Source organism: Polypterus senegalus, chromosome 17, assembly GCF_016835505.1.
Source record: "Polypterus senegalus isolate Bchr_013 chromosome 17, ASM1683550v1, whole genome shotgun sequence".
Classification (NCBI taxonomy): Eukaryota; Metazoa; Chordata; class Cladistia; order Polypteriformes; family Polypteridae; genus Polypterus; species Polypterus senegalus.
Genome location: NC_053170.1, coordinates 62,370,256 through 62,393,631, shown reverse-complemented (window position 1 = coordinate 62,393,631; position 23,376 = coordinate 62,370,256). Strand labels below are relative to the sequence as shown.

General features: G+C 43.9%; 1 protein-coding gene across 1 annotated transcript in view; it reads right to left on the bottom strand.

Annotated features, from left to right (window-relative positions):
* Positions 1-23,376, bottom strand: part of gnav1 (guanine nucleotide binding protein (G protein) alpha v1) — a 345,398-nt gene that overhangs the window by 278,540 nt on the left and 43,482 nt on the right. The window contains exon 3 of the mRNA XM_039739505.1: positions 1,615-1,707. Coding sequence (XP_039595439.1) covers positions 1,615-1,707 — 93 coding nt within the window. The remainder of the gene's footprint in view (positions 1-1,614; positions 1,708-23,376) is intronic.

Sequence of the window (23,376 nt, the reverse complement as noted above, 5' to 3'; positions counted from 1 at the left end):
AATGCTTTGGTCACCGGCTGAATCTGGCGATTGGTATGGCATGTGTGTGCATGCTAGTAATGTGTCGATCACGAAAAAAACGGTTCTTTGAGCCGGCTCTTTTTAGTGAAAGGTGGGAGCCGATTCCCGTATTTTGGAACCGATGTCTGTGCCTTCTCGCACCGATTTCCCCAAAGTCCAGGCCCACAGTCCTTTGTGCCTTCCTGGCCACCTCCAGTCCTTCCTCTCGCTCAGTCCACTTCCTCCCGACTTCCACCTCTCACTGGAGGGAGGCGGCCCCTTATATAATGCCCCCGGATGAGCCCCAGGTGTTTCCGGCATCCGTTCCTTGGCCACGCCCCAGCGTGGCGGAAGTGTCGGCTGCCTTCCAGGCAGCTCTCCGGGCGCCACATAAAGTCTTCCCCGGCACTTCCTGGTGTGGCGGAAGTGCCGGGCTCCCGGGATAATTAGGCACTGGGCGCCGCGTGGCGGTGGCCGCGGGTCCCTACAGGGCTGGGCTTCCATACCCTGTACCCGAGGCCCCCTGCCTAACCAGGACGGACGCCCACACTCTGTCTGGAGGAGGCACTCGCCCTCCTCTGGTCCTCCAAGGCGTCCCGGCCGGGCTCCAACCCCGGCCGGCGACTGCACGGGATAAACCGGCATCGGGGCACCGCCTGGCGGTGACCACGGGCCCCTACAGGGTAGGGCTTCCATGCCCTCGACCCGTGGCTCCCAACAGAACCAGGACGGACGCCCCCTCGCGGTCTGGAGGAGGCACAAGCCCTCCTCTCGTCCTCCTGGGCGTCCCGGCCGGGGACCACAATATATATATATAAAATACACTATATAATACAATAAATACAATATATATATACACACACGCACACACACACACATATACAAAATACTTATTACTATGTTATATGAGCTGTGAAAAGAGGCTCATTTTTTTGAGTCAAACCAGAAATCTAAAAACTGTTGAGGGTCAACTACAAAGGGCCATATATGAAATTTTATTCTACTGGACTAATTTTCAAGAGGACAACAAGAAAGCCTGTTACTGCTCATTCTGTTTCTCACAGACTGTCCGTCTACCACAATGGTTCAGGTTCAACATCTGAAGGCTATTCTTTTTGGAAAGCATCAAGGCATCCAGCCACACACAGGAGATTTGCCTACATTCCTGCTGTGCCAGAGACCATTATTTGAAAATGCTGATGTGCTGCCTTCACAACTGTTTTTTCTAAGAAATTCAACTTGGCAATAAAGGTCAAGCTAAGTGCTATTTCTGTATAATGTTCAAATGTTTTATTCTTTGACAGTGTATGGTTTTATTTCTGTGCTAGAATTTTGTCAGGAAGCATTTGAAGATTCCTTTCTTGAATAGCAAAGTGGAAGTAATCTACCTGATTTAACTGTTTACATGACCTTAAACAATAAGCATCACAGTCCAATGTAACTTGGAAACTATGCAGTAGTGTCAATTTTTTAATATTATTCAATGGGTATGTTTTAAGAGATGTTTTTTAGTGATTTGTTAGTTCCCCCCATCCAAGTAAAACAGCAGATATCTAGTACAAATATTTTACACAAATATCATGTAATTATGATTGGTTAGACATGGCTTATTACCTTATTCTTTTTGTTGGTAAGATTAACCCTAAGAACTCCCATTCCATGCAAGACGAACTTCATGGAGGTGAGCAGATTGTCCAAAACAGCAGGCTGCAGCAAAAAAAAAAAAAAAAGAAATTAATAGAAGAAATGAATATCAAACGTAATTAGTTTACTGAGCTTATAAATCACACTACTATAAGGAAAATGCACTTTAATCAAATTTACAATCAATATTACATTTCAAAATAAATTAGGTCAGTCTTTCACTTGTATCGTTGAAAATTCAGTGAGCTATAGGAACAGAGAACTCAATATGAAGCAGCAACTCATATACTGTACATTGAGGCAACAAAGTGGTTAACGACAGACCCACCACATTTATTTTAAATAAGCCTTAATGAAGTTTTGCCAAATCGTTCTTCACAGAGAAAAATTTTTTTTAAGGTTTTAGATAATTTTAGTGATTTCACGTTCCCACGAATTTAGGGAAGGTGAGTTGGGATTCCTCCAGGTAAGTAAGATAAGGTGGCACAAGCCCAATGTATTGAATACCAAAACAGACTTTCCACTGTAAAATGTCTTGCCCTCTGGTGTGACTTCGAATAATTCTATTAAAGAATTAGGAGTCATTGAAAACCCAACACTATCTGACAGATAAGCAAATATTTTTCTCAAAATGATCCTAGTTTGAAGCAGTCCCAAAACATATGACCTAGCAAACTAGGTGCTTTATGGTGGTATCCTTTTCAAATCTTGTCTAGAATACTGCAGAGAAAGGCAGCTTTTGGCTCTGGTTGAGGAGAAAGGACAGGAGCTGGGGAAAGAACAAATAACCCCAATAACAGCTGCAGGGGGTGACAGGGAGACGTCCCTGTCACTGCTCCGCCACCAGGAGACGTTCTAGCGATTAAAGGAGTGAAACGTTGGTGAATGGTGGTTCCTAGCTGAAGACCCTACAGCTGATCCATAGGCACCGGAGGAGGTGCGACAGGCAGCAATGCCAAGCAGGTTATACCACCTACCTGTACATTGACTGAAGTTCTGGAAACCCCAGTGACTACTGTGAACAGGGCAGTTGGAGTCCAGGGAAGACTGGAGGACAGTCAGGAAAGACTGGATGGCAGCAGGGAAAGACCGCATTGGGAGTGGGCGGCTAGTAACCTAACCCACCGGAGCCTCTGCAGGGGCAGCAACACCCAATCCCCACTACCCCATACGGTACAGAGCCGCAAGCAGAGACCAAAAAACCAGCAAGAAGGAACAAGCTCAAATGGCCCAAGGCGGACGAAGTAGAGGTACGGCACACGTTGGATTTAGACCTGATAAAGATTCTGGAAGAAAGGCTGCGTGGAGGTGCCGAAGCCAAGCTCAAGTTGTTTGGAGACGTATTATACAAGGCCTGCAAAGACACGTTTGGTGAAGCAATCTCCAAATAGAGAACTGCTCCAAGAGAAAGGGGGAGGAGGGAAAGGGAGATCACCTAGCTAGTGCAAAGACGCCGACAACTCCGCAAAAGCTGGAGGAAGGCACCCCACGCAGAGAAAGAAGGTCTGAAAGTCCTGTGGGAGGAGGTGAGGCGAAGGCTTGCCAGCCTCCGCAGAGCGGAACGCATCCGCAAGCGGAGCAAGCGAAAGCAGAAAGAGCGAGCCAGCTTCTTCAAGGACCCCTTCAGACACGCTAGGCAATTGCTGGAGGGAAACAAGTCCGGGAAGCTCGAAATAACCAGGGAACAAATGGAACAGCACGTCAAAAGGCAGTGCAGTGACCGGTTAAGAAATATCCCACTAGGAACACCAGGGTACGTGACCCGGCCTGCGCCATCTACGGCTGAGTTTAACATCATGCTCCCCAAGCTTAGCGAAGTCAGGCAAGCCGTGAAGAAGGCAAGGTCCTCATCAGCACCAGGCCCCAATGGAGTCCCCTATAAGCTATATAAGAACTGTCCCAAGGTACTGGAGCTGCTATGGTATCTAATGAGAACTGTCTGGACAAAGCAGCTCATTCCATCAGAGTGGCAAAGGGCCGTAGCGGTCTTCATCCCAAAGGAAGTAAACTCCAAGGACATCAGCCAATTCAGAAACATCGCCCTGCTGAACGTGGAAGGGTTCTCAGTGCTGGCCAAGAGGATGACCATCTACCTACTAGAGAATGGCTACATTGACACCAGCTGCCAGAAAGCAGGGGTTCCAGGTTACCCAGGGTGCGTAGAGCACTCTACGATGATCTGGGACCAGATCCAGAAGGCCAAGTGGGAGAAGACCGACCTGCATGTAGTTTGGCTCGATCTTGCTAATGCATATGGTTCAGTCCCACATCAGCTGATCAACTACGCCTTGGAGTTCTTCTACATGCCTCCTTACGTCAGGAAATTGGTAGCGCTATACTTCAGTGACCTGCAGATGTGCTTTGCCCTCCAAGACTTCACCACCGGGTGGCAGCAGTTGGAGGTGGGAATTGCAATGGGGTGTGCCATCTCTCCAATCTTGTTTGTGGCAGCCTTTGAGATAATCCTCATCGGAGCAAGACAAGTGGTTGGAGGAATCAAGTTACCATCTGGTCAGAGGTTACCCCAAGTGAGGAGCTATATGGACGATGTAACCAGCCTCCTTTAGACAGCAGCATGTACATCCCGGCTGCTGGGAAGGGTGGACGAGTTGATGTGATGGGCCAGAATGAAGATAAAACCTTCCAAATCTCGTAGCCTGTCACTCAGAAGGGGAATCAGAAATGACAACACCATTTTCACCGTCGGGGGAGAGAAAATCCCCCTTCTGGCTGAACAACCCATCAGAAGCCTGGGAAGGCAGTATACCGTAGATCTGTCAGATAAGCACATGGGGAGGTCCGTCATGAAACAGCTCACGGATGGCCTGCGAAAGATCGATCGGAGCCAACTCCCCGGGAAGTACAAGGTTTGGTGCTATCAGTTCACACTCTTCAGGAGGGTAATGTGGCCCCTGAAAATGAGCGAGATCCCCTCATCTGCCGTGAGTAAGATGGACACAAAAGCCAACTCGTTCATCCGAAAATGGCTGGGATTGCCACGGTGCCTTTCTGAAACAGGCCTCTTTGGGAAGAACATACTACAGCTCCCACTGCAGTCCATCAGTCTGGGTTACAAGCAAAAAAAGTCCAGGCTGGTGCTCGAGCTAAGGGAATCCACCGACCGACCAGTCAGTGAGGAATGCCAACGCCATGGTTTCCACTGGCCGGAAGTGGAATGCCCAAGAGGAGGTTGACCAAGCCGTCAGCAGGCTGCAACACCAGGAGATCATGGGCAGAGTCCAGGTCGGAAGAGCAGGGCTAGAATGGGGAGAAGCGCCACGGTTCTGGTCTAAGGCTAACTGCAAGGAGAGGAAGGAGATGGTGGTGGCAGAGGTGTCAAGGACAGAGGAAGAGCGCTACAAGATCAAGGCCGTGTCGCAGGGCCGACAAGGAGGCTGGATGACCTGAGAGGGAGTCGTCAGCCGGAACATCAGCTGGTCGGATCTGTGGAGGATCCCACAGGCAAGGGTCAGTTTCCTGATTCGTGCAACTTACGACACGCTTCCCTGTCCTCGCAACCTCAACCAGTGGTTTGGTAATGAGGAAAGTTGCGCACTCTGCAACGCGCCAAACGCAAGTCTCCAACATATCTTGTCTGGCTGCAAGATCGCACTTTCACAGGGGCGCTACAGATGGCACCACGACCAGGTCCTGAGGAAATTGGCTAAGGTGTTGGAGGGGCGTTGACAGGGCAGCACAGGACCATCACTATCAGAGGACTGTACCAGCTTTGTCACGGAAGGGGGGGTGAGTTACACCAGGCCAAGAGAGATGTCGAGGCCTTTTTCCCCCGACCAAGAGTGGAACATGAGGGTTGACCTCAACAAACAGCTGAGGTTCCCCACGGAGATAACAACTACATCTCTCCGCCCTGACATTGTGGTGTGGTCCACCAAAGTAAGATCGGTGCACCTCATTGAGCTGACCGTTCCATCTGAAGGGGAGATAGAGGCCGCCTTCGAGCGCAAGAAGGCCAAGTACTCCGAGCTGGCTGAGGAGTGCAGGGAGGCCAGCTGGAAGACCACCATCTACCCAGTGGAGGTGGGATGCCGAGGGTATGTGGAGCTGTCAACCACATGCCTCCTGAGGGATGCAGGGGTGACTGGAAGGAATATAAGAAAGGCCATTAAAGATCTGGCAGAAGAGGCAGAGAAAGGCAGCTTTTGGCTCTAGTTGAGGAGAAAGGACAGGAGCTGGGGAAAGAACAAATACAGTAATCCCTCCTCGATCGCGGGGGTTGCGTTCCAGAACCCCCCGTGATAGACGAAAATCCGCGAAGTAGAAACCATATGTTTGTGTAGTTATTTTTATATATTTTAAGCCCTTATAAACTCTCCCACACTGTTAAAATTAATTAGTCAAAAGTTTAAACTGTCCTCCATGACAAGACAGAGATGACAGTTCTTTCTCACAATTAAAAGAATGCAAATAGATCTTCTTCTCTTCAGGAGCGGAGAATTTCAGAGGGAGAGAGAGAGAGAGAGCGCTCGCAAAGAAAAGCAAACAAACAAAAAATCAATACTTGTGCTTTTAAGTTTGCCGCGCATATTAAGCAAACAGCCTCTGTGCAAACAGCCCCTCTGCTCACATCTCCGCCATCAGGCGCAGAGAACGTCAGAGAGAGAGAGCGAGAGCGAGATTAAAGCAACAATCAAAAAATCAATACGTGTGCTTTTGTGCTTTTAAATATGCCGAGCACCGTAATAAAGTGGCATTTTTTTAGAGGAGCGTCAATATCTTTTAAGCAAACAGCCTCTGTGCAAACAGCCCCTCCATCAGGCGCAGAGAATGTCAGAGAGGGTGAGAGAGAGGCAGAGACAAGCAAACAATCAAGCTCCGCGCGGGATGCATATCTTATAGCATTGAGGAGTTTTAGTTAATATGTAATACATGCTCTGATTGGGTAGCTTCTAAGCCATCCGCCAATAGCGTCCCTTGCATGAAATCAACAGGGCAAACAAACTGAGGAAGCATGTAGCATAAATTAAAAGACCCACTGTCTGCAGAAATCCGCGAACCAGCGAAAAATCTGTGATATATATTTAGATGTGCTTACATTTAAAATCCGCGATAGAGTGAAACCGCGAAAGTCGAAGCGCGATATAGCGAGGGATTACTGTAACCCCAATAACAGCTGCAGGGGGTGACAGGGAGAAGTCCCTGTCACTGCTCCGCCACCAGGAGACGTTCTAGCGATTAAAGGAGCAAAATGTTGGTGAATGGTGGTTCCTAGCTGAAGACCCTGCAGCTGATCCATGGGCACCGGAGGAGGTGCGACAGGCAGCAATGCCAAGCAGGTTATACCACCTACCTGTACATTGACTGAAGACAAATGCATCTTGTCAATTGGTAAATGTCATTAGTTACCCGAGATTCAGATTTGATTTAACGTGTGTTTGACTTAAAATGACATACTACTTCTCAATTAAAACTTTTCATCACAGATTTTTTAAGTAATATTTATTTGCATAAAAGTTTGCATAAAAGTCCATTAAGAGAATGATTGCTTACAAGTGCAAATGAACGTAACTAAAAATTTTATGTTTCCAGTAAATATCAAGCTTGTAGTTAAAATGGAAAATCTAACAAGAGTTCAAAATAAAATAGCACAGCATTGCTGTAAACAGGCTAATTAGGATCTTTAGAATTTAACCTGTCTGAGAAGATTTTGTGTATGAAGTTTAGGTTTAATGAATGCAGCTATAATCCACATTTTTAGACATTAACTCATCTCTGTCTCCAATTGTAAACACCTCTGACCACTTGCAATGTTTCAGTGCAAATTAATTCAGGTTGCTGCATTAAATTTAACCTCAGTTTTCGTTCATTAATTAAAAGGCAGGGATAATGAAGAATTTTTAGGTTTAAAGCAAAATGAAGGAGGGAATTAAAATGTGCATTTTTAATATTTAATTGCTTCTTTCCCGATAGTTAAATAGTCTAGATTCAATATAAAACAGATTGCAGGATTATCAACATAGTTCTTTATTATCCCAGGATGCACTTTGTAAATGCTTGACACATGCTTTTTCCATATAATTTTAAGGATGCAGCATATTCTTCCTATAACAATTATTATTCCAGGTCTGAAGAAAGTCTTTACCAAACAATTCTGAATTAGTTTGTTGCTACAGCCACAAAAACAAACTGTTCCAAACACAGCCAGTCAATTAATTGCTCCTCAGCTTTGGGCATCTATTCACAGGTTTTTGCCTAAATGCATGCTGTGGTTTTAGCTAAACACTGCTCTCATTGTATTATTATCAAGCTACCAATAAATGAATTAATAGGAGGAAAGACACTGTCAATAGATCACTAAGGTTCAGTCAGAGCAGAAATTGTGTATTAAACACACACACACTATATTGAAATAAAGAAAATTTATGATATATAGCTATTTCTAGAAAAAAAACAAAAAAGCAATAAAAATGAAAACAAAAACCAGTTACATTCTGTTTATTATTGACATCCAAGCAAATACAGTAAGAAGGTAATCAGAGAATGGCAAATCTCATAACAGCTAATTCTTAATATTTATATCAATATGTAATGAATATATTTGCAAAAATGAGCAAAAACAAATATTTTTTTACTTTTCATTTTTTAAAGAAGCTAGAAGAAAAAACAAAGACATAAATGAATAAAAAATATCTTTGTAAACAGCACTTTAGATGTAGAGAGCAACAATAGAGTACATTATTAAGGAGGTATCACCTAGATTTTCGGTCTTTTGGTAAATATAGGTAAATGTAGCATTTTGAAAAAGGTTTCAACTCTTACAAGAAACAACTGTGCACTTCCTTAATTGTCATAATTTGGGATGTCACAAGAACCGATACTGCACTTATGCTTGTTGAAAGTCAATACTGCACCCATGACTGACTGCAAGTAGACAAATTACTTAGAAAGGCACAATAATACATGAAAAAAGCAAGAGTAAAAACTACACATAAAAATGTCTTACAATGTTGATGATACAGCACAGTATTAACACGTGTCGAGAAGAATAAATTGTGTCTGGAAATGTTCTGTGAGTAAGGCAGGAGAATTTCAGCGCAGATTGCAGGAATTGTGCTTACCATTAAAAAATATATATATGCAAACACTACATTTCTATCATTAGTTTGCCTTCAAAACCAAATTAATGTTCATTGGTATAAATCCTAAAATGAGGCAAATGTATCAATAGCACATGCCATTTATTTGAATGCTTAAAAACAAATGACTACAGGTAACATCAGTCCAGTTAATTTTCTAAGTCTGGATTTACACACAGCTAAAACAATAACAAAGTCTGATCACACATGTAAAATAACTCAAAAACAGCACAACAAAGGCTGTTTAAGAGAGCTCTGAAATAACTGTACTGTAAAACTGACAAGACTGATTTCACAAAGGAAGCCTGAATGTTTGAATAAATGATAAAAAGCAGGGACAGATTTCAACAATTAAAGTACTGTACAAGGAATTTATAATACAGAAAATGTAAAACAATTTGCCTCAGTCATTAAATATTACTCCTTAGTAAGATATTTTAACAAGATCTTTACTATAAAAAAAAATCTAAAAAAGAATATGCTTGATAACAGAACTACAGATTGTGGCCAGGATGGTATATGAGGACAATATTCGGTCTCTACATAAGCAGAACTTACACTAATACTATGATAATGACACTCAAGACAAAGCAAGGTAATTTTTTCAAGTATACTAGTATTCTAGTATAAATGGCTTCAGTTTGACAAGAACAGTAACAGAATGAGTTGGAGTTTTTTTGTTTGTTTTTTCTGTCCTTATGGTTATCTGTCCTTACATTGTTTTGTTGTTATTTATTCTCTTATATATATTGTCTAGTTTTAATTGTTTTGTCTTCTTCTAACACACTTTTGTCATCTTGTAAAAAACTTTGAGCTACATTGTTGTATGACAATGTGCTATATAAATAAATGTTGTTGATGTTAATAATGTACGTGCTAAGCAATTCCAGGAGTTTTAAAATGCTAAACCTCTCCCGCAATACTGGTCCCCAGGACTGAAAATAAGGCAGCTTTTTATAAAGAATGCACATTTCATTTTCATGCTGTACCTATTCCATGTGTTTCTAAGTTTACACATTGTTTTCACGGCCTTCACAGTCTATTTTGCACAATGTTTTCAATCTTTGTTTCAAAGTTTAAGGTTTATCCAGTGAAAATAACATTTTTATGCTTTGCTCTGTATGCCTTTGCCCAATGCTTCCAGTGAACCTTCTCTAAATAAGTGTGTTTAGAAGATGGATGGAAGAACTATTTTTATTTTCAATACAATTAAATAATTTATGATTGGTGTCCTTATGTTTGTTAGTAAGTTTAAGGCATTCAAATAAAGTACTCATTATTTTTGTTCCTTTTGTTTATCGCTAGAACCTGCTAAGAAGGACAAGTAGGAAAACAAATATTCCACTAGACTATCAAGCATAATAAATAGGTACTCTTTCTTTCAGAAATTCTAATAAGTACACATCAAACTGGTAAAGTATTTAAAATCTCAAAAAACAAACAATAAATAAACCTGCATAAGAATATTGCAAAAACACTCCTTGTCGTACAACAGTATTAATCATCAATATATAATACTAATTTCATGCATATACACACACCCACCCACATACATACATACATACATACATACATACACACACACACACACACACACACACACACACACACACACACATTAGGGCTGGGCAAGTTCACATAAATGAATGTTGACAATTATTTTATTGCGCATTAACACAGTTTTTGTTGTTATTACTATTAATTTGAAAGCCTCAGTCTCGCTATCTAATCGATAGAGATCAGCAATCTTCTTGTTACAGTGCTTTTCAATACACTTTTGCTAGAAGGAAAGTTAGCTTTGTTGATTTGACCTTGATTCCCTGCAAGTACATGAGTAGCGAAGAGCAAACAGCTTTTAAAATAGCATGTGGAGAGATACCAAAGTGAATGCTCAAAGCAAAATAATCCGCTAATAATAATTTCGTATTATTGCTGAATCGGACTCTGATTTGTCGGACTCCAATTTTGATGCAAGTGATCTAAAAATGTAGATCGAAAACAAAAGTGAGGTACCAGCACCAGCTGATCGTGGTGCTGAACACGTTCATGTAGCTGATGCACATATGGCAACGTTTGCCTGAGAGGACCGCCACTTACAATGAAAGGAGGTACAAACCACATTGTGTCTCACTGCAACTGCCACCCCCGCGCACCTGTCTCACAAAGACAAAATAGCTTTGGTTTTATATTTGATTTGATTACATTAACGTTTAAGTAGAGATTTACAAGAAATATTTTAACTGCTACTATGTAAAGGGAATACTGCTGTTAAAAAGCACCTTATTTGTTTAAAGTGTTTGCAAACCAAATACACCGAGTTCATTATTGAATTTTACGCATAACAATGTGATTGTTGTGACTGTCTGAGATTAATTGCGATTACAAATTTTAATTGTTGCCCAGCACTAATATAAATATATTAGGGGTACCGTATATCATGTGAACCTGCTGAAGCGTGGAAAGATAGGGTGCCTGACCCCTTCTCCGGCTAGCCCCCTTCCCTGTTTAATTACAAATCAGATCTTAACTTCTGACACAATTTGACCGCCAAACAGTGACAGGAACTGGAAACAGTTATCCCGTCTGTTCCCGAGGTGGTGAGTGAGAAACCAGGACAACCCTCACTGATCATTACATTGTGACCAAACCTGGGGTAGTCAAACAAGAATGCCCATATTGACTCCCAGAGGCAAAAAGAGCAGAGGTGGAACTGGAGATCCACTTCCAGCTTGCATACTGGAACTAGGTCAGATTGAGGAGAGTCATACATCCTGGTCCAGTCCTACTGTATTGGTCTCTACGCCTGACGGAAGTTGAAGGTTTTGCAATGACTTCCGGCGGCTTAATCAAGATTCAGGTCCAAGCCTTTCATGGATTAGTGGGTTACTACCACTGGTTTATACCCCACTTTTTGGAGAAAGCGGTGCCCTTGACTAATCGCACAAAGAAGAGGGCCCCTAACAGTGTGGTATGGGATGATAACACCGAAGCTGCATTTTGTGGCTTAAAATGGGCCCTTACGTCAAGACCTATTTTGAAGGCTCCTAACTTTTCTTTGCCTTTTATACTCCAGATGAAGCTTTGGACACAGGCCTGGGGGCTGTGCTGAGCCAGAGGGTTAATGGTTTCGAACACCTCATTATGTTTCTCAACCGGAAATTGCTGGGAAGGGAAACCAGGTTTGCGGCAGTGGAGCAGGAGGTCTTGGCAATCAAATGGGTGATAACACGGCTGTGGTACTACCTCCTGGGCCGTGAATTCACCTTGGTTACAGACCTGCAGCCTTATAAGTTTTCGCTTGCTCACACATGCACACATGGGAGGCAGCTAAAGAGCTCAAATGAAGGTAATTATACACCAGACCAGGGGATGACAAAGTACACTGATCCTTTCTCTTTTTCATTGGCAGACCGACCAAGGGAAATTCTGCCTGGATTTGATGACGTCACTTTCCAGTTCTGACCCTGAGAATGTCACTTCCAGTTCCGGCTCCAATGATGTCACTTCCCCTGCTTGACTTTAAAACCACCATGTTTGCCTGTCTGTTTGTTCGGTTTTTGGTCTGAGATCTGTTAAAACCAGTTTAATATGAACCAAACCTTCAACTTTTTCCTGTGTTGTCTGAATCCTTTCACAAATATAAGCAGTAAACTGCCAGAAATTTAACTTTAAAGTTTAGGTTAGCAAATGGGCTATCGCCTTGGAGCACCTAATAGGTTACAGCAATTAAAGTAAATTAAGCCTTGCAAGTTAAACCAAAAATTTGAACAGGTGTACCAACTTCTTCTGATTACTTATAAACCCTCTGTCTGACTTAAAGCAGTGTTGGAACAGACTGTGTTACTACACCTTCTGAAGAACTACTTGGACTAAACGAGAATTAAACAAAATGAGGCAGAGCAGTATTACCCTTAGAAATGCAGGCCTTTCATTTAGAAAAATTGAAAAAAAAAATACACAGTGTCAATGAGTATGGTGTTCTACATAATCCAAAGGCAATTGGAAACTGGAAGAAACTCTGATAGGAAGAGGTCTGGTAGAGCCAAGTCAAAACCCAATCTGAAGACAAGTTTCTGAGGGTCATCAGCCTGCGTGATAGGCACCTCATGCAACAACAGCTTTAAGAATAGCTTCAAGCACAGCTTAACAGTGGTCAAAAAAGCGAAGTTTTAATTTCTACTTAGAAGAGGAGACTTTTTCCAGTCTGTAGTTGTCCACAGCCAGTATTTCAAGTCCCTAGATTGTCCTTTAAGGAATGGCTTTCTTGCTGCCACTTGCCCTGTCACATATGCAGTACAAAGTCTCCTTCAATACAAATGGCCTTTCAAGTAATTACGTACATTTTACAATTGTAACTTAGGAATGCTAGCAATACAAAAAACTTAAGTGTGTACCTTAAGAATTACACACATATCCAGAGCCTTATTTATATACTACCTTTAAAAACTATGATAAATTTTAATTTATCTACAAGCATCCATGAATCAAAATGATACACTTTTCTTTGAAATGAGAATGTAAGTACATAAGTCAAGTCAAGTTGGGGAGCATGCACTGGTACAGTGCATTGCCGCACCCACTTAATGACAAAACAACTCGGGATCCCGGTTTGCAACCCCCCAGGCAGACATGGGGTCCAGTCCCACACTCGGGTCCCCAACAATGAGGCTCTTGCGAGCCGGATCATCCTCGGGGAAACGCGCAACTTGGCCATAGTGCCTTAACTGACGCTCCCTCACAATGCAGGTAATGTGCCTCATTCGGGACTCCATGAGCAACCACTAACAAAGTCAAACCAACGGTATCCATAGATTTTCCGGAAAGACACAGTACCAAAGGAGTTCAGTCTTCATCTCAGGTCACTGGATAGCGTCCATGTCTCGCAACCATATACCAAGACAGGAAGCACCAAGACTCTAAAGACTTGGACTTTCGTCTTTTTGCTTAGATATCAGGAGCGCCACACATCCCTTTCCAGCGATCCCCCATGCTCTCCCAATCCGTCTACTGACTTCATAGGAAGAGTCACCAGAGACATGAATGTCACTGCCAAGGTAAGTAAACCTCTCAACAAGGTCGACACTCTCTCAGCAGACAGACACACTGCTAATGGCTATGCCCAAGAGGTAATTAAAGGCCTGGATCTTGTTTTTTATCCAGGACACTCACAAGCCCAGACACTCAGACTCCTAGCTCAGTCTCTCGAGCGCCCTGATTAGAGCCTCCTTTGACTCCGCGAAGATCACAGCATTATCAGCAAAGACAAGATCCGTGAATCTTTCTTCACCAACAGATGCCCCACAGCCGCTGGACCCCACGACCTTGCCCAACATCCAGTCCATACAAGCATTGAACAGAGTAGGAGCAAGAACACACCCCTGACGAACTCCAGAATCAACTGAGAAAAACGCAGAGGTCCTTCCTCCACTCTGCACAGTACTCACAGTACCAGTGTGCAGGCCAGCCATGAAATCCAGCAACCTCGAGGGTATCCCGCGAACCCTTAGGATTTCCCACATGGCAGCTCAATCAACTTAGTCAAATGCTTTGCGAAAATCGACAAAGGCTGCAAAGAAACTCTGCCGATATTCGTGCTCCATGAGAACCCCCAGTGCCAGGATGTGGTCAATGGTAGACTTCTTAGGCGTAAAACCAGACTGTTCCAGTCGCTGGTAGGTGAGCAATTGATCACGGATCCTATTGAGGACAACCCTAGCAAGGACCTTACCCTGCACCGAGAGCAGTGTTATCCCCCGTAGTTGCCACAATCCAGGCGATCACCCTTTCCAGAAATGGACAACAAGTCCTGTTTTCCAGTCAGTTGGGATGATGCCAGTCTCCCAAATGGAGGCAAAGATTGCTTGCAATGCCACGAGGACAGCTTTAACACCAGCCTAGAGAAGTTTACCCTAGATAGCACAGATTCCTGCAGTCTTTCCCCCCTCAGCTGGTTTACCACCTGTGCAATCTCATTGAGATTGGGTGGTTCACAGTTAATTGGAGGATCAGCCTCAAGAACCGAGGACTCAGAGACATCCAATGTCCTAACCGGAAAATCAGCTTTGAGCAACTGCTCAAAGTAGTCAGCCCAGCGGGTCACAACTGCAGTGTCATCCGTAAGGACCATTCCATTAGCTGCCCTGACTGCGACTCTCCAAGGAACAGATTCAGATGTGCGTAATGCTTCAATTCCTCTGTAAGCAGGACGTGGGTCGCTAGACCACAGATGGTGTGTCACTTGCTCACAGATTCCTCGAACAAATGCCTCTTTATCTGCCCTCAGAGCCCTTGCAGCCGTCCCTCTCAGTTCCCGGTACAGACCAGAGTTGCCATTTAGCCGTGCACTGCAACTCCCCTCAATGATATCCAGGGTGCCCTGCAAAAATTAAACACCTCCTTCTGGGAACAACGGTAACACCAACACAACCCTCAGCAACTTTCAAGGTCTTGTCATAGAATGTTTCCCACATACCATTAGGATTGGCAGTCGTACCCAAATCTGCAAGTTCCTCACATAAACTGCATGCAAACTCATGAGAAACAGCCTGGTCTTGGAGTCTGGCCAAGTCCAAGTTCGTTTTCCTAGTACGTTGTAACTTACTGGACCTAAGCTGCATCCTAAGAGTAGCAACAAGTCTGTGGTCAGAATTCACAATTTGGGCACTTCTGTAGACCCTGCAGTTTTGCAAGAGCCTCCAGCATCTGCCCACGAGGATGTGATCTATCTCCTTCACCGCACCACCAGTATTGGAGTACCGAGTCCAGCGATGCGGTTCAGGGTGCTGGAACCAGGATCCAGCAATTCGCAGCCCCTGACCTTTTACAAAGTCAAGGAACATGAAGCCACTTTCACCACGGTCACCAGACCCATGGGGACCGAGACAATCCTCATAGCCAGCCCTGTCAGTGCCAGTGGCTGTATTGAAGTCACCCATGACCAGAGAAGTGTCACCTCATGGGCACCCATCAATCACCGAGCGAATTTGCAAATAAAATGTCTCTCTCACCGAGCAACAGCTACTCCCCCGAGTATGACAGCCATCAGACCAACCAGACCAATAAAAGGTGTATCTACCTACAGAGATCTGGCCAGTCCTCAGTCTGCGCACCTCAGCGAGTGCCACCACTGAAATGCGAAGTTTACGGAGCTCCTCCAACAGCAGGGGAAGATGATCATCTTGCCGGAGAGACAAGACGTTCCATGCACCCACCCGTATGGGCCGCCTCAAATTGGGACCCGAGTGCTGCTGTGCAGCGGGCGACGCCTCAGCACCAAACCACTTCCAACGGTTTCGACTCTTCCGGGGATGGGGCTCCCAAGTGCTTTCCACCATCCCCTTTATGATGCGAGCAGCCTTTCTATGGGTCGGCTGCAGCAGAGCTGCTCCCACGGAGAACAAAACTGAGTTCTTTTTGTAGTCTCGGAGCTCTGTGAAGTTTTTTTACAGTGACTGGAATGCTAATCCCGCCACCAACCCCCATGATTTCCCTGCAAGTTGGCGGACCGCTTGCAGGGCCGGATGCAGTTTAACGTCATACCCAGGACAAGAGTTAAGTACATACTATTTAATTTTCCTGACTTTTAATATTACCACTGTAAGGTTTCTAAACTCTTCTGGGGCTCTCCACAACGGGACAACATGCTGAACAACGTCCCAAAGTGTGATTGCTGCATCTAGGGCTGGGCGATAAGGCAAAAAAAAAATCTAGGTTTTTTCATAAAGTTTGACCGATTCACGATTTCGATTTTTTTTATTGTGTAACTAGTCAACTTAAAACATTACAACAACATGACTCTCTTTATAAGTAACTTGAAAAACCATCTGGTTAAGGAACATTGTATTTTTAATGGCCATGCCATACATAAATTGGTCAACAAGGTGTAAATAAATGTAAAACAAATTCACGAGTTAAATATCTTTGCAGAAGATTTGAATGAAATATGAAAGTAAATATTGTGCAATTTGAATTAAACATTAAATACTTCTGAATATATAGTAAGAAAATAACCATTTTAACCAATGTAAACATTACATCAGTCAACTCAAAAAGTTATGCAAATTTTCAACAGTAAACAAAAAACAAACAAAAAAAAAAGATTTGAAATAGCAGTTCATTGTACTTTGACAGAAATATTGTAAACAGCTTTCTCCTTCATAACTGCAGAATATGAATCTATAACCAACAAACTCATGTTAAGTGATTGGCACTGTTATTACAAAAGCAAAACAATAATAATCATCATCATCATTTCAACTATTAATGAAATAACATCTGAATAACTGCGATTTTAATGCTTGAATTATTAATCATACTTACCAATGGCATTGTAAAGACGATGTCCAAAGCACTGAAGATGGGTCCAGTCGTTCATCTTCATTGCTTTGATCATGTTCGTTCCACTGTCAGTGGTCACGCACACCTGTCGATCCTCCACAAGCTTCCAAGACGCCAGCGCATCTTTAAGCCCATGACCAATTATTTCCCCAGTATGATCGTCAGGAAAATAACATGTCTGAAGGCAAAAACTTTGCTGTTTCCATTCTGCGTGAACATAATGGGCTGTAAGGCTCATGTAAGGCTGAAGAGTACGACTATTCCACAGGTCAGTCGTCGTAGAAAAAAAAGATGCCCTTTCAAGCTGCTCCGCTACTTTTTCACGTGTTACGTGACGTAGCTACGTCTTTGAAATATTTGCGGCTCGGCAACTTGTATCTTGGATCAGCAGTGTGTAACATTTTTATGAACCCTGGCTTTTCGATGGTGTATATGGGAACCATGTCCTTAGCGATATGAAACGCCACAGCATCTGTCATTTCTTTCCATCGGAGCCTTTTGTCGTATGGAACGGAATTGGAAAATGATACCGCTAATGACATCTGGCGTTTTGCAATTTTAGGTGGACCTTTTGCACTTGGATTTGGCTTGTTTTCATCTCTTAACTTTGAGCATTCTTCCCATTCAGCTTGGTGCCTTTGTCGCAAATGTTGGAATAAATTAGTGGTGCTGCCACCGCCGGTTGAAACTGACTTTCTGCACATTTCCAAACCACAGAGGAAACGTTACTACCTTTCTTTGGCACAAGGTCATCCTGACATGAAGAGCCGTCCATCTCTATGATATTATTTCTGTAGCCTATTACGTTCCTTCATAGAGCACTGTACTCACAGGTGAGAGGTTAATTAGGCGCGCCATCATGTGTTCGGAGTCGGACAAGCCTCTTAATTATTCTGCCATAGGTGCAATTACAATGTATCTAATTTTTTATTAAAAAATCGCTATACCTCGATTTAATAAAAAAATAAATCGTCTTAAAACGTAAATTCGAATTAATGGAAAAAATCGCCCAGCCCTAGCTGCATCTATGAAAGATAGCCTATTGTTTGCCGTTGCAAATGCGGGCTCCCAGCACTGGAGCAGTTTGCCCTGACAACAGATTCGAAAAAAGAATGCAGTTGCGCTATGAGCAACTGCCATCGATGAGTGATGCAAGGAGCATTGAAAATGCAGGGAACAGTATTACTTTGCCACTAACATGAACATGACCCTGCCTGATAGCCGTATATGTGTTGTGGCGAGTTGCCTGGGCTGTGACCCGGCCGGGATGCCTGGAAGGACCGGGAGGTGGCATGTACATCCTCCGGGCCACGAGGGGGCAACCGCCCTGGATCAGAGGAGGACCACGGGAGAAGAGCAAGGAGGCTCAAGCCTTTTGGGGCCTGTGGCCAACGCCAGGGGGCGCCCCGAGTCTCAGAGGGCCTGGGAATGATTTACTTCCGCCACACCTGGGAAGATGGTGGAGGATCCCTCCAGGGATGCCCAGAGTGCTTCTGAGTGCACTCCTGACACTTCTGCCACACCAGGAAGTGTCATTAGAGGAAGCACCTGGAGCACATCTGGGTCAGAATAAAAGGGCCCGCCTTCCTACAGTCTGGGAGCTAGAGTCGGGTGGAAGAGGACAAGGCTCCTGTGGAGAGAGGAAAGGCGGGCCAAGGACAGAGAGAGAAGCCAGGAGGAGTGGTAATTGGTGTGAGAAGCACAGTGTGCTGTGCGGGACTGTGCATTTTGGAGACAATAAAAACGTGCTTTTTTATAAAGATGCAGTGTCTGTCTGGTAGTGTTCGGGCATGTCTCACAGTGTATAGGAGAGTGGTAGATCTCATTACAATAAATAGCCATGCTGTTCCTGTTTCAAGCTGAATAACATTGGTTTTGCTAAAGTAATGAGAACTCAGCCTCGTGTTTTGGGGTGTAAGACAGGGACTCACACTGGGGTCCTTGCACCGATGGATCTCCAATAAATACAGTAAAACTCAGAGCAAGAAGAGGCTCCGGCAGCCGTGGCTGCCTTGCCGCAGTCATGAGATGTGCTGCTAAAGATGGCTCCCTCAGACGACCCTGAGTGTTTCCTATTCTGCTTTGAACGTATGGCAGAATTGCTGCGCTAGGACAGGGGAGCCTGGGTAGCTATTTTAGCCGCATTTTTAACAAGAGATGCCCTCCAAGCCGTACAGAATCTCCCTCCCAAAAGGCTTGATAATTATGTCTACCTGAAGCAACAGATCCTACTCCACACAGCTGTGAGCTCTGTGGTCAAGGGATGCCAGTTTCGGCTGTGGCATATTGATCTGGATTACCCTGTATGAGGTCTGATCCAGGACTTAGTGGACATGATTTAAAGCTGGATCCGCGGAGACTCTTTTGAGCGCATTGTGGAGAAGTTCACTATTGATCAGTGATAAATGACAGCCTTTATGATGAAATGCTATGGAACGACATACACTCGCTGTAGAATCTGACCCACAGACTACAGGGAGTACAAACCACCCAGAAACAATGGGGCTACACAGGCTTAACCCAGATTTCGATCCAGCCAGCAGAGACATTCAGGGTCGTCGGCTCCACGAGTAGAAAACAAGAGAGTGTGAACAACAGAGTGCAGGCTAAGCACAGCTGCTTTCACGGTGATCAACTGGGACACCTAGCTCAGAAGTGTCACATGCGCAAACAATGGCTATCGGTCTGGCCCAGGTTTTTGCAGCTCACAAGTTTCCCCAAGGATGTTAAAACAGGATAATTTTAAGGTCTTTATTACGTTGGCTGAATGGGAATTCTCTGTGTAGTCCACCATGACTTGCTCCAGCACATCCCTTATACAGCCACAGACAAAGTGAACATCCACTGCATCCATGGGGACATTAAAACATACAAGACTATATTATTCCTGCTGAAATTTAAAGGGAAGAACTTTAAGGTTTGGACTGTCATATCAGACACCTCACCCTGGCCATTCCTAATAGGAAAAAGGAATGCCCTCTTCCCACGAGTCTTGGCCACCTGCGGAACATCTACCTCAGTGGGTAGTGGATAGAGAGCGGCTCACCGCAATGTCACTCAAGGAAACGGATTTGAGATTGAACTGGAGTTGTCTAGCAAGCTGGGGGATGAATCCTAAAGTGAAGTCCCGGGACAGCTGGCAAACATTTCCACGAAATCACACACACCAACAGCCTTCACAGACCGGAGACTCAATATGGACACAGATGAAAACAAAATAGCAATGGGAGGTGAGTGCAATGCTGCATCAAACACAGTAGCAGTGGGAGGAGAGGGCAACCGTACTGACCCCTACTCTCTCTTCTGTTTCTTTTTCTGGTTCTTTGTGGTGGCGGCCCGCGCCACCACCACCACCACCTACTCAAAGCATCATGATGCTCCAACATTGTTGGACTAAAAGCCAGAAGTCTACATGACCATCATCATCAAGTCCTTCCATGAGAATCCTAAATACTAAGAGGACTGCTTCATATATGTTAGGTAGAATGCCCAGAGGGGACTGGGCGGTCTCATGGTCTGGAATCCGTGCAGATATTATTTTTTTTTCTCCAGCCGTCTGGAGTTTTTTTTTTCTGTCCACCATGGCCATCGGACCTTACTCTTATTCTATGTTAATTAATGTTGACTTATTTTATTTTCTTACTGTGTCTTTTATTTTTCTGTTCTTCATTATGTAAAGCACTTTGAGCTACATTTTTTGTATGAAAATGTGCTATATAAATAAATGTTGTTGTTGACTCTGCATCAAGCACAGAAACCAGAATTTCTACTGCTGATCGATGGGAACTTTTTAGCAACACCTGGCTGGACGACTATTGTAGAACACAAGATTGTCACTCCTCCCCGTGTGACTATACAGGTGCCCCCATATCGCCTACCAGATCAACAAGAAAAGTGATACACAAGGAAGTCCAACAGATGCTCCAATTAGGAGATACTCGGCTGAGAAACAGGAAATGGCGAACTCCAATTGTACCCGTCTAAAAGTTCAACAGTTCACTTTGGTTCTGTATTGATTTTAGGTGTTTGAATAAGATTTCCAAGTTTGATGCATACCCGATGCCATGTTTGGACGAGCTGTTAGAAAAGCTCAGGTAGGCTTCAAATATCTCCACCCTTGATCTAATGAAGGTTTATTGGCACGTCCCCTTGGTGGAGTCTAGTTGTGAGAAAACCGCGTTTGCCACTCTGGATGGGTTGTTTGAAATTACGGCACTCCATTTTGGTCTCCATTGCACATCGCTGACCTTTCAGCGTATGATTGACCAGATCCTGCGTCCCCATTCCATGTACGCGGGTGCCTATCTTGACAATGTGGTCATTTTCAGTAATGACTGAGAATCTCATCTTGTCTGCCTTCAGGCAGTGCTTGACAGTTTTTGGCTGACAGTTTTGACGGCCAGCCCTAAGAAGTGAAAGTTGGGTATGTAAGAAACCCACTATCTAGGATATTCCATGGGGAAGGGTTTGCTCAGGCCTCAAATGGACAAGGTGGGGGAGGTGCCTGCATATCCCCGTCCTGAAACACAGAGGTAGGTTTGTACCTTCCTAGGGCTTGCAGGATATTACAAGTGGTTCATTCCCAATTTTGCACTTCGGGCAACCCCCACCCCCCGGACTTGACAAAGGGCAGAAAGAATCTTAGTGTTGTATGGACCTAAAAGTCACTTTATCATCATTCCTGGTTCTGCGCATTCATGACTTTTCAAAGGAATTTATTCTGCAAACAGATGCTAGCACTTTCGTTTAGGAGCGGTGCTCTCAAAATGTTTTGAGAGGGAAGAACATCCGATCACGTTTCTCAGCAGAAATCTACTACCCAGGGAGAGTAATTATTCGACAACTGAAAAGGAATGATAGCGATTAAGTGGGTGGTGAAGGCCCTCTGTTACTATCTCTGGGGATGACAGTTTACCCTGGTGACTGACAATGCCCCACTACAATGGCTGTACAAACAGAAGGATGCAAACACTTGGCTCACTTGGTGGTCTATTACTTTGCAGACGTTTGCTTTTGACGTCTGCCACCGTCCTGGGTCTGCACACACCAATGTGAACATTCTCTCCCACCTGGCTGAACCCAGCTTGGACAGTCGCTTTGCCTACACCGGTGTGGACATAGCTGAGGGGGGAGATGCAAGGTTTATAAACTCTTTTGGGGCTTTCCCCAGCGGCACGGCATGGCAAAGGGCATCCCAAAGTGCAATCGCCACGGCAACCGCGGCCTCCCAGCTCTGGAGCAGTTTGCAGCGAAAACAAATCCAAAAAGATTGTAGTTGCAGTATAAGCACCTGCTATCGATGCATGATGCAAGGAACATTGTAAATGCAGAGAACAGTATTACTTGGCCACTAACATGACCACAACCCTGCCTGATTGCTGTGTCTGTGTATAGGAGAGTGGTAGAGCCTGTTACAATAAATAACAATGTTATTCCTGTTTCAAGCTGAATAAAGTTGTTTTTGCTAAAGTACCGAGACTTAGTCTCGTGTTTTGGGGTGTAAAACAGGGACTCACAAGTCACACCATACAGGTGCTGTCTATGTGGGGGCAATCATGCTGTAGCAATGCTAGAAAAAAGTCATAATGGTAAAAAGGAGTTAAAAAATCTATACTTTATACGTTTGACAGCTTACTGAGGCTAAATTTCGAATGTAGTTAAAAATGTTATTCAAATTTGATATGACCACGTACTGATACCTATCCTGAATTTGCAGAATTAATAAACCTAATAGACAAAAATGAATACCAGATACATGCTGGCTTCAAATTCATTACGGTGCAGGATGTCTGCAAATTGGCTCATGATTGTCTGTGCTAAAAGATGCTTTGTGTAGAATCATCAATGCTGAATGTGTCCCTGATAGAAATGTGTCTGAGGTAAAACATTATGAGAAAGCAAGTAGCAATAAGGGTGTCTTGGCAGGCATTTTTATTGGGTATTAAAACTACAATTCCAAAAAAGATGTGATTCTGTGTAAAATGTAAATAAAAGCAGAATGCAATGATTTTGACCTCGAAAAAATCATAAATGAGTGAGAATCATGAATTAGACTGACAGTACTTACACATTCACTTTAAATATGTACCTGTGAAATGAAAACCGCGGACAGTATAACCCATGTGCTAACAGTCAATCAAAACAAACTAATCATTTGTGAATCACCCATCACTGATAGGAAGAACACTGCACTTGTGGAGGATTCTAGTGAGTATTACTATTTTTGTTGTTTTCTCTGGTTTTTTGGACTTACTTTGCATCTGTTATTGGATGTTGCTTACAGATTGTTGATGTGAGA